At 35.9% G+C, this 12,573-nt stretch overlaps 1 protein-coding gene across 1 annotated transcript in view; it reads left to right on the top strand.

Annotated features, from left to right (window-relative positions):
* Nucleotides 1–10,752, top strand: part of PSMA5 (proteasome 20S subunit alpha 5) — a 28,667-nt gene extending 17,915 nt beyond the window's left edge. Inside the window, exons 4-9 of the mRNA XM_077120005.1 lie at nt 807–874; nt 1,820–1,927; nt 2,579–2,637; nt 3,324–3,426; nt 4,364–4,450; nt 10,513–10,752. Coding sequence (XP_076976120.1) covers nt 807–874; nt 1,820–1,927; nt 2,579–2,637; nt 3,324–3,426; nt 4,364–4,450; nt 10,513–10,590 — 503 coding nt within the window. The 3' untranslated portion in view covers nt 10,591–10,752. The remainder of the gene's footprint in view (nt 1–806; nt 875–1,819; nt 1,928–2,578; nt 2,638–3,323; nt 3,427–4,363; nt 4,451–10,512) is intronic.
* Nucleotides 10,753–12,573: the final 1,821 nt, after the last annotated feature.

Here is a 12,573-nt window from a genome sequence, read left to right on the forward strand (position 1 = left end):
TTAGGTTAATCAGGTAAAGATTGATAGAATTTGGGATCTGATTGGTCATCAGGGCCAAGGAGGAAGATGGAGTCCAGAAGAGAAACAACTACATATCAAACACTGTGCTAGATACTAGAAATACAAGAGGAATAAGATATAATCTTTGAGTTGAGTTGAGGAGTCTGTGTTACATCCAGGTATATATATTAAGGGGGTCTTTTGGCCTTATGGGTCTGAAATTTGGGAGAAAGACCTAGGCTAGAGATTTAGATATGATTTATTGGCATATAAAGTAACAGGAAAAGTAACAGTTGTGGCCACCATCTTGGCATCTTGGACCACCAGGCAAAATGTCTCTAATACAACTAGCTAGTTTGTATTTCAGACAGGTAGGTAAAAGACTTGATTTTATTCTAGGGTTTTCCACTGTAGCCATGGTGAGATAGTTATTTTTCTTTATTTCTCAGGTTGGGACATTAGTATTTGCTTAGTTTGGTACTTTATCAAGGTCTAGAAAGAGTGCTAAAAGGATGCTTAGGGATGTAGTATGTGCAAACTTGTTTCTGTGTATTTGAGCTGCTGCTTTTCTCTGTCTCCTGTCTTAACAGCTGGACTTCCTTGTTATTGTGGATGGTTTTTCATTTCTTTATATTGTAATTATACTTGGGTTCAGTACGGATCATTCCCATCTAATCTATTGGGTGTACTCCCGTGGGATTGCTGAGTGGCTACCATGGTTCCACTCCAGAATTTCAGTATTTCCCACGTGGATGAAAGTTCTACAAACATCTGGCCACTGGGTCACTGTTGCTTTTACATTGCAGGTTGTGCCATGAGTGGGCTAATTGCTGATGCTAAGACTTTAATTGATAAAGCCAGAGTGGAAACCCAGGTAAAATTAGCATCATCTCTTCTTTTTACCATGATGCTTGAGTTGCTTGCTTGGTGGTGATATAGCTGCCTGAGCTATATTGCAGGTATCTGTCAATATCAGATACAATTCTTGGGAGTGATTTTGGGTAGAATTCTCAATTCTAACTTACTGAGGCTTAGAGTCTGGCCATCCAGCTATTGCAGTTTTAAGGAATCCCTTATCAATAGTACTGACACTTGCTTGCTACTTTTTGGTTGCCTCACTTTAAATAAAGCATGAATTGTGCTCATTCAGTACCCTAATGGACTTTCTGTGGAGGCACCAAAGCAGGAGGTAGTTCTCGCTAAAGAAATTTCTTCTTCCAATTGCCTTTGTTGCCAGGTTTGTAATTAACATCTCTTCTGTGGTGAATAATGATTTCTACAAGCTGACTGATCAATAATGCTGATTTATTTATTTATTTATTTTTTAACTGAGTACCTACTGCCTGGAGAGTAGACGAGTAAGAAAAAAAAGATGATTGGCAAAAACTTATTTGCAGGTTTGCTGTCAGTACCATATTCTGTTGTCAAAATAAGTGGTTTAACTTAAATACCAACAAAATGTAAGATGGTTCCTTTGAAGGAAAGTAGTATTTGGCTATCAGCATTCACTTTGTGAGAATACTGAGCTTGGTACTCGGAGTAGTTAACCATATTTTCAAGGGCGTAATCTTTTATTCAGTCATTGCTTAGACTCCTTTTCATTATAAGTTAATTTCCAGAACTATTTCTCATCCTCTCATCCAGTTCCAAGCATTCAAATTTAGTCTGGTCTTTTTACCCTGGTCATGTTAATAAAAGGAAAATAAACTCGAGCCTTCAGTTCCCAAGCATAGTTCAGAGGAATATGTGTAAGGAGATGGTATGCTGCTTTAATGATCTTTTTATTAGAAGGCTAGACCATTCTTTGCTCTTCTTTTAGAACCATTGGTTCACCTACAATGAAACAATGACAGTGGAGAGTGTGACCCAGGCTGTGTCCAACCTTGCTCTGCAGTTTGGAGAAGAAGATGCAGATCCAGGTGCCATGGTGAGTGTATTGCTTGTGTCAAGCTTTTTTACTGTTTTATGGTATTTAGGACGTTTACCTTCTGAACATATTTTTATTAGTCTCCCCATCCCCTTTACTTTGTAGCCATTTCTTTTTTTTCTTTTTCTTTCTTAATTTTTTAAAAATATTTTTATTGAGAAATCTTCACACACACACGTTCTGTATATGGTGTACAGTTAGTGGCTCACAGCATCATCACGTAGTTGTCTGTTCATCACCATGATCATTTTTTTAGAACATTTGCATCACTCCAGAAAAAGAAATAAAAAGAAAAAACTTGTACATCCACTATCCTTTTCCCCTCCCTCTCATTGACCTGTAGTACTTTCATCTACCCAATTTATTTTACCCTTTGTCCCTCTGTTATTTATTTATTTTTTATCCATCTATTTTTACTCATCTGTCCATACCCTGGATAAAAAGAGCATCAGACACAGGTTTTCACAACCACACAGTCACATTGTAAAAGTTATATCTTTATACAATCATCTTTAAGAATGAAGGCTACTGGAACACAGCTTGAACAGTTTCGGTTACTTCCCTGCAGCCACTCCAATACACTATAAACTGAAAAAGAGATATCTATGTAATTGTAGCCATTTCTTAATACACTTTGCTCTTTGGTTCTAGTCTCGTCCCTTTGGAGTAGCACTGTTATTTGGAGGCGTTGATGAGAAAGGACCCCAGCTGTAAGTACCACTTGCCATATTTTTTTCTACTTCCTTTTCTGGGAAATTTTTTAAATTTGGAATGGGGACTGGTAATTTAAATCAACTGAGAAGATTGTTTTACCATTGTGAATGTTCTAAGAAATGATCATGGTGATAAATAAATAACCATGTGATGATATTGTGAGTTATTGACTGTGTACCAAGATTGAAGTGATCATATGGTAAGGATGTGTTTGTATGTTGTTATGTTTAAAAAAAAAAAGAATAGCTTCGAACTTAGTATTCATACAAAGATAAATTTGAGAATTCTATGCAGAATTCCCCTATTGTAAGAAGTCCTCATTCTGGAAAGAATTAGAATTAACTTTGTTACTATAGCAAGGATGTGTTTAAAGCTGTTGTTGGAATTTTTATCTGGTCCTCATCCTCAAATATTTTTTAAAATAGGAATACACAAGTGCCATACTTTATACAATATGTTTCTTTCCTAACCCTCTGAGGAAGTTACTAGTTTTCAAATACATTTTTTGAAAGATCTAGTTTCTCCAGACATTGAACATCTTTTTTGATCTGTGCCCTAGTAATTCAGTGGATTTTCCTGGCTGCAGGGCTAAGCAATTATACTTTTTTCAATGAGAAGCTCGTTAAGTAAAATGCCAATACCCTTAAGTATTTTAATCATCTTCTTTCTGGGGGCTTTGTAGGTTTCACATGGACCCTTCTGGGACTTTTGTACAGTGTGATGCTCGAGCAATTGGCTCTGCTTCAGAGGGTGCCCAGAGTTCCTTGCAAGAAGTTTACCACAAGGTAAGTAAGCATTCTCACAACTTTTATTTATTTTTTTAATAAAGGTATAATTTATATACAATATACAAACCTTAAGAGTTCAGTTCTGTGCGTTTTGACCCTTGTAAACAAGATACTGAAGTCTTTTATCAACCCCAAAATGCTTGTCCCCTTTGCAGTCACTCTCTCCTCCTCCCCCACAACCAGTGCCTTCTGTAACTGTAAATTAGCTTTGTCTATTCTTGTGTTGGAATCATACAGTTTGTATAGAATAAAATGTTTTTTAGATCATTCATATTGTTGCATGTTTCAGTAGTCCATACCTTTTTATTGCTGAGTAGTATTCCATGATCTAAACGTACTACAATTTATCTTTTACCCCCTCACAGTTTTACTTAGCAGTTTATACTTCCTAAGTCTGACTCTTGAAGCAGATGGGCTTTTGGCACCTTTCTTTGTTGGATGGGAAGATTTAGTTTTGGATAATTTGTAGGTGTGGTTGAAAACTGCCATGCTTATCATTCAGGTGACTCACACTGGGATACTGATCACATCAACTCCTAATAATAGTGATTTCATACATGGAAGAAATTAGGTACAGAATGGGATAATTATTATTCACTGGATATCACCAACATAACATTGTCTTGTTTCTAAATTAAAAAAAGATAACTAGGGAAGTTTTGCCCTTTCCCCTTTCTCAAAAATCATTTATCTTATGAAAGTTGGCAGTTCTTTTGTGATTCCAAATAAAGCATTTTTTTCTCTAAATAAATGAATTTTACTTATTTACCATTTGCTTGAATTCTAGAGATACTGGTAATATATTGTACTAATTTAGATGCTTTATTTATTGATATTTACTAACTCATTTCTTCAGGTAGAGAACGGAAATCTTTGAGGGAAGGAGGAGTTATGCATAATTAATGGCTAATCTTCTTACTCTCTTTGTTTCAAGTCTATGACTCTGAAAGAAGCCATCAAATCTTCACTCATCATTCTCAAACAAGTAATGGAGGAGAAACTGAATGCAACTAATATAGAGGTAGTTTTTGTTTTTAATGACTTTATTCAGATATCATTGCTTCTAAAATGCTATGAAATAGATCAAGATAATTATATTTTTGTATGCTAAGTTTTTAAGAAGTTACTATCTCCTTTTAATAAGTAGCTTTAGTAAAATGGTGGTGGCCGAAGCTAGAATTTGATGAGTTAAAGAGTGAAGAGGTAATGAAATAGAGAAAAGAAGATACACTGCTCTTTCTCAAGAAGTTTTATTAGTGTCAGCAGAAGGCAGAATTAAAGAAGATAATTTTTGTATTTTTAAAGATGGGAAGAGATTTGAAAACATTTTTGTAGACTGAGAAGAAACTACTGGATTAAAAAAAATTAAGAAATAAAAACGGGTTAGATTGTGATACAAAAGTTCTAGAAGAGGGAAGGCATGAAACAAATGAAGGAGTTGGAATTGAAAAGTAGAATTCATTCAGCATTATATTGAGTATTCATTATATGCTAGGTGCCAGGGATATAAATATGGAAAGTCTAGTTCTTATTTAAGTAGTGTACTGCCTAGTGAAGGAAATATATAGATCATAACAGCTTGGGATGATACTTCTATAATAGCAGTAAGAACAGAGTGCCATGGGAACATATAACTTTGGAGCATTAGAAAAGCTTCATGGAAGAGGTTATGTCTGGAGAAAGGATTCCAGGAAGGGGGAACAGCATGTACAGAGGCTTAGAGATGTACAATAACCTTGTGCATATAAAGGGACTTTGAGGGTTTAGATTGACTACTGGGCTATGGGTTGTACATAGGATGGGAAATAGCAAGAGATGAGATTGGAGCGGCATAGACCAGGATTTGAATGTATTTGTAGGGAATGCTAAGAGTAGACAAGAGACAAGGAAACACTGGGTCCTCATTGGGTAGAAGGAATCCAGGTTGAAAGTCCTTAGTGGATGTGGAGATGAGTTTAAAATGAGTTTAGAGAAATGCTCTCATCTGGTAGCGCAGACTAGGAAGAAGGTGTGTTTATTGAAGGAAAGTTGCATACTGGTATGGAAATGTAGTGGGGGCAAAAGCATACCACCACCATCTCCTAGCCCCAGCTTGCAGAGAACAATGGGAAATGAACTTTTCCTAAAAGGGTTATGAGCAAAAAATATTAAGGAAATCCAGATTTCTGATAAGGTACTGACAGAGTATACTGGAACATTCTGGAATATTCACCAGTAGAGCCAGGTTCCAGAAGCTGCTGTGAAAGGGGCAGAATTGGATTATAAAATAAGGGTTGGCCTAAAAGTGAGGAGGCAGTTGAAAGAGGATGGTGGAGGGCAGTTGGTTTGCTCCATGAATGGAAGGGGTGTTTCACATGGTTCTGCAGTGGAAAAACTTTATAAATTTGGTGGTGTTGCAACGTTTTAGCAAAGATTTGAAATTACTTCATCTTATCTGTTTATCCTACTGATATCAGAGACAAAGAGGTACAACAAATGCAGTGATACCCCTATCTTGACTCCTAGGATGGATTTTGTGGTTCCTTTCTAGTACTTTGTGTTCTTTGTTACTGAATGAGCTAGGGTCTTGACATTTCTGGTAAGACTGTTTCTTACACCTCAGAGAAATTCAATTAGCTCTCTTGATTTCACAATGAAGGCTCTAAAGCCTGTTTGGTTTAGTTCCCCTGTAGCTGCAGAGATAGTTTCCAGCTCATTCAGTTTCAGTGCAGCTATGGTGTTGCTTTGCAAGGGCTCCAAATTAAGAGCCTGGATAACTGGGTTGTTTCTCATCCAGGTTCTATCATTAACCACATGTTTGGCCTTGGTATTTAACTCCCTTGATTTTGGTGTTCTTCACAGTTATAAAAGGGGCACTTCTTTTCCAAGACTAACGGCTCCACCAGTATTCTAACTCATGTTCCCAAACCTGGATGTCCATCAGAGTCTTTGGAAACAAGGCCCCCAAATTTGTGTTTCTGAAAGCTGCTCCAGATGATCCTGATGGTCAGTCTAAGAAAGACAGGCATTTGGGAGCCACTGCCTTAGGTCCCATCCTCCTCTTCCTCCCTTGGGTCCTTGCTCCATCAGTTGTCCCTTAGATCTCCACCCTTCCCATCTCTACCTGTTTCTTCCCCTTAGCAAAGGAGAATATCCAGGTTGCATCTTTCTTTTAAAAAATAAAACAATAAAATCACCTCTGTTAACCTCTCCCACATCTAGTATACTTTTTTAAAAAATCAGCTTTGCTGAGATATAACTTACATACAGTAAGATGCACCCATTTTAAATATAGTTATTGAATTTTAAAAATGTATAACTCCTGTACCCACCATCACAGTCAAGATCTAAAGCATTTCTATCATCCCAGAGTTCCCTCATGCCCCTTTTTAGTCAAGCCCTCCTCTCCATTGATCTGCTGTCATTATCATTTTGCCTGTTATAGAATTTCATATAAATGGAATCGTAATATTTTGTGTCTTGCTTCTTTCAGTCAGCACGTTTTTGAGGTCTGCATTATTGTGTATCAGTAGTGCTACTTTTTTTGCTCAGTGCTGTTCTGTTCATCCTATTTTTTAACCTTCTTTTCAAGTCTCTTCGAAACAAATTTGCATTCAGTATCTCTGCTGCCTCACCTTACAATTATTTCTCCATCATACCATTTGTTTCTGCTCTTATTTCCCTGAAACTGCTCCTTGAAACAGATGACTCCTGTTTATCAGATCTTCTTGGTCACTTTTTGGACCTTAATTTGACCCTTTCTGAAGCAGACACCACAAATTTGACCATTCTAAACCTAAACTCATTATCTTTGGGGAAAACCATTTTCTTTTCTTATGTTTAATACTGGTTGATAATCATCAATGTACCTGTCACCGCCACCTGAAACTTGAAAGTATTTGACTTCCTTTTCCCCTTCACTAAATCATGTCTTTACCCTCATAAATAGCTCGTATTAATGCCCCCTCTCCATCCTCACTCCCCGTGCCTTCTGTATTCAGACTCTTTTTTCTCCTGCTATGTATATTTTCAGAGGTCTCCTATCTAGCTGCCTCCACCCTTGCCTTCCCCCATTTCAGTCCATTTTTTTTCCCATTATCATACTGGAGTGGATTTTCTAAATTGCATATTTGGTCTTGTTTTTTTTCCACTTAATAAACCTTCTCTTACTCCTACTGTGTACAAGATAAATTCCAAATTTCTTTAATGGCATAATTCGCTACTTTATAAATCATTGTATGTTTAATTTATTAGGAATGGATTTTATAAATTAATTATTACTCAAATAAGTGAAAGAAAATATCTGTTTACCTGCTTCACAGAGGTTTTTTGGAGAGTAAAGTGGGATAATAAATAAAAAAGCATCTTTCGAACTGCATTATGTAAATGCATTCATCATTATACAAATGCAAGGGGTTATTTTTACACATCTAGTGATGAATAACTATATATATTGTACTTTTAAATTTAAATATATGTATAAATTTAAATATATATATTGTATTTTTAAATTTTTAAGTGTTTATATTACATTGGTAAATATTAGCAACACTATTAGAAAGTTGAAAAGAAGATCTTTCACTTTATCACATCAGTTGTATTCTAGTCCTTGCTAAAGTTGCTCCATACTCTTGTGTGTGTGTGTGTGTGTGTGTGTGTGTTCCCTGCACCAGCAACATCAGCATCACCAGGGAATTTTGTTAAAAATGCAAATTCTCAGGTCCCACCCATCCTGAATCAGAAACTCTAGGGATGGGGTGTTTTTTTTAAATATATATATATATAGAGAGAGAGAGAGAGAAATATCCACATACATACAGTCCAATCATATTATGCAATTAGTGACTTACAATATCATCACATATATTCTTGGTGTATTCCTCACCATGATCATTTTTAGAACATTTGCATCAGTCCAGAAAAGGGAATAAAAAGAGGGAAAAATAAAAGATGTCACATCTGATGTGATACCTATTCATCATATATCCCATGCCCCTTACCCCTCCCTCTCATTGACCCATGGTATTTCAGTCTACCCAATTTTTACCCTATTATTTTTCTCTTTATTTTTTTTTTCTCTCATCTTTCTATACCCTGAATAAAAAGAGCAACAGACAAGGTTTTCACAATCACATAGTTACACTGTAAAAGCTTTATACTTATACAACCTTCTTCAAAAGTCAAAACTACTGGAACAGAGTTCAGCAGTTTCAGGTACTTCCCTCTAGCCACTGCAATACACCATAAACCAAAAAGGGATATCTATATAATACATAAGAATAACCTCCAGGATAACCTCTTGACTCTGGAATTTCTCAGCCACTGAGACTTTATTGTGCTCATTTCTCTCTTCCCCCTTGGGTCAAGAAGGCTTTCTCATTCCCATGATGCCAGGTCCTGGCTCATCCTTAGGGGTCAGGTCCCAGTTGCCAGGGAGAGTTACACCCTGGGAGTCATTGGGGGTGTTGGGGTAGGCAGTGAGTTCACCTGCCAAATTGGCTTAGAGAGAGGGGCCACATCTGAGCAACAAAAAGGTTCTCTGCAGGTGACTCTTACGCATAATTATCACTAGGCTTAGCTTCTCTTTTGCAGGAATAAGCTCATTTAGTGATGAAAAACTTCTTGAAGGCAGTACTTGATTCAGTCCTGTTAATGATTTGCAACCTGATTCTATAGAAATATTGTGTTCTACTCAGTTTTCCAGTTTCTTTTTTTTAGTAGCTGTGAGCCATGAGTAACCTGATAAAAAAAATTCTAGAGGCCCTCAGTCTCTAGTTTTTATCTGTCTCTCTGTCCTTGTCTTTGATCATCAAGTAAAGATATTTTACATTAAGAGAACTGGTAGTAATGCTTTTATTTTTAAATTTCCTTGTATTAGAACTTATGGTCTATATGGACTTGTAAATTTTTACACATATTTTGCAAATATAGTGTGACTCTTCTGACATACCATGTAATTGGATATATGTTTTGGGAGAATCTAGTAGAGACTGCAGGCTTTGAAAAGAGAACTTTTTTTTTTTACTGTGTTCTCAGACTAGATCTTCAGGTGTTTTAAGTTGTATGGTAGTCATTTTCTAAATTTTACCTGTAGATGAAGTAGGGAATAATAAACATGTAACTATATTATGCTAATTATGCCTGGCAGCTTATCCGTATTAAATAATACATGAGAAATGCCATAGTATTCTTAATTTTAAAATTAAAAAAATAACAAAATAAAGAAATGACATTTAAAACATAATTAAATATAAAAACTCTTTGAGTACATGCGATGTGGCACCTGTTCCTCAGGATTGCTCCCTAAACAAGGACTGTTTTTTTAACAGAGGTGATAGTTTTTGTTAAATTGAAAACTAATCATCTTCTGATCTTTATCTTTTGTTGCTTACATAGATTATAATCTGAATTGCTATGTGTTACTGATATTCTTCAGTTACAGCTGATTTTCTGTGTCATTGTTAATGGCATTTTTTCATGGTCAATCCTTTTATTATTAAGTTGCTACATGGAAAATTTTATAGAAAACAATATCTAATAAGAGTTAATAGGTTATTTAGTGTTTATTATGTTCTAGGCACTGTTCTAAGTACTTTACCTGTATTAATGCATTTATTCCTCACAACAACTCTTATGTGTCAGGTAGGATTTTTCTCCATTTTAAAGATGGGGAAACTGAGGCACAGAGTGACCAAGTAACCCAAGGTCACACACAAGTTCAGCTTGAAAGTGGTTAAAATATATCTCTACAGAAATTTTTAATAGGAAAAAAGTACTGACCCCATAAACTTTGCTGTATTGTGTGTGTGTGAGAGAGAGAGAGAACTTTGTGAAGTAACTTCAAGAAGTGAGAATGACACTAGGCATTTGCTTAACTCTTGTGTGGTAGTTAATCTCAAAATAGAAAATCGGTCAATAAGAATTTTATTTTGGAATCAGAGCTATTTTAGGGACCTATGGCCTGGAAAGGAGATCCCTGGGACAGCAGATCCCTTAGCTCTTAATGAACAGTTGCATCACCAACACAGCTTCTCCAGGCCATGCTAGGGTGATCAGCAGGGTAATTGAGCCCAGCTCATTAACCCTTCCCTATTTTCTTTCCAGCTAGCTACAGTGCAGCCTGGCCAGAATTTCCACATGTTCACAAAGGAAGAACTTGAAGAGGTTATCAAGGACATTTAAGAAAGTGTGATCCTCAGAACTTCTGGAACAATTTCAGTTCTCCCAGTTGCCCTCAAGTTTTATTTCCAGCTCCTGTTTCTAAGAAAATCTCCAGTGTATGAGCATTTTTTTATGATGTCTGTACATAAAGGCAATTCTGAAAATAAAGAGAATTTAAAAATATTTGTTAATAGACTGTCTTACATTGCAGTCTTTTGTTTGAAATACTTATGTTAGGGGGAAGAAAGGGTAGTGGTATTAATTTTCCTATCCTACGAGAATGTCTATTCTAAAATTCTTTTAATGACTGTCGAGAATCCTTTGGCATTGGCAAGTGAACTCAGACTAGTCCAGCTCCCCCCAGTGGTTTATAGATGTTAATGCCACTGTAAACGCGTTTCAATCCTGTAGTAGTTTCTCTTGAGTAAATATGTATTTTCGCTCTTTCCTTTTGTGGAAAAGATGCTACTAATTGACTGTTGAGAGGATTCGTTTTGTGGTCCTCTCCAAAACACTGATGGGTTATAGTAAGTCGTCTACACTGTTGTACCAGGCCTTGTGTCTTGATAGACATTGGTGTTATGTCTAGAGAAAGGGCACAGATTTTTTTTTTACACTAGTAGAAGTAGATTCTCTCAGTCTATGGAAAATTAAAGTTATAGGAGAGCTAATTTCATAATATGGTAAAGCTAATTTACACACACACACGGACACACAACTGTGTGCAATTGTATGTGTGTATATCTGGAAAAGAGAACATGCAGGATCTTTCCAAATGCTCATAGAGCAGTCACAACAATTGTACATCAGAACTCCTCTAATTTGGAATTAAGAATGATAGGAACATAATTAAGATAAAGGGTACAATTTGAAAAGAGATTTTCCTTTTATGAAGTTAAGGACTATAAAAGAAAGAAATTCATGATCTTGGTCTCATTGGCAATCCACTACAAATCTCAGAAGTAATTCACATTAGACTTAGGGATGGGTTATATAATTATCCCCATTACAGCTTCCATCATATGATTGGTTGAGATTATTTAAAGACTCAATCTATTTGAGCCTTAAAAATGACCATACAATAAAATAAAAATAAAAAGAAATATAAAACAAAACCAAAAAAATGACCATATGAAGTAGGTATCATTATCCCTACCTTAAGATTCAGAATCTGAGGCCCTGTGCCATAGACACAGAAAATTTGCTGCTGAGATTTGAACTGGTTTCCTATCGCCAGCTCTTCTTGATTTTATAATGCCAGGCCCCTTGAAACCAAATATTTTCTGAGTATTAGGGAGAAATATGGAAATTTGAAATGTACTTCTAATATCCATAATGTGGTAGTCCACCGGTGGATAAGGCAGAACTGGTTGGTGGTAATTCACTAGTGAGAACCCCAGAATTACTTGCTGGGATCTATGTATTGGGTTCATTAACATTTGTAAGAAACTACTCTATGATGTGAAATACATTCTGATTATTTGAGTAGGCTGAATTCTTATTAAATTCATACTGTAGTTTCAGCAAAAAATAATTTGTGGTTATGTACATTTGGAAGCTGCAATGACAGGAAACAAATTTAGAAGAATTTTGCCCTAGACGCACTCATAAGGAAAGGAAACTATTATATATTGTCACCAATGTTCTGGGGACTATTCTAATGATTTTAATCTACTATCTTAGTGAATATAACATGTTCATATATATATATATATATAATATCATGTTCTTAGTTTCTTTGATGTTCACTATTTTATTAAACCCTAGTGGAAAATAGCATGAAAAACTAATTATCAAATGTATTGGGTACCAACTGTATGTCAGGTACTCTTAAGCATTGGGCATAGAGCTGTGATATGGTTTGTGTTTTCATGAAGCTCAGACAATCAGTATTCCCTTTTAGCTTAGTTTAGGTCAAAGTAGAAATGGACCAAGCACACTGCTTAAGGGAGAGGTGAGAGAGGTGTGTGTCTGAATCACATGAATTATGTAGGGAAGAAAAAT

This window comes from Tamandua tetradactyla, chromosome 11 (assembly GCF_023851605.1).
Source record: "Tamandua tetradactyla isolate mTamTet1 chromosome 11, mTamTet1.pri, whole genome shotgun sequence".
Classification (NCBI taxonomy): Eukaryota; Metazoa; Chordata; class Mammalia; order Pilosa; family Myrmecophagidae; genus Tamandua; species Tamandua tetradactyla.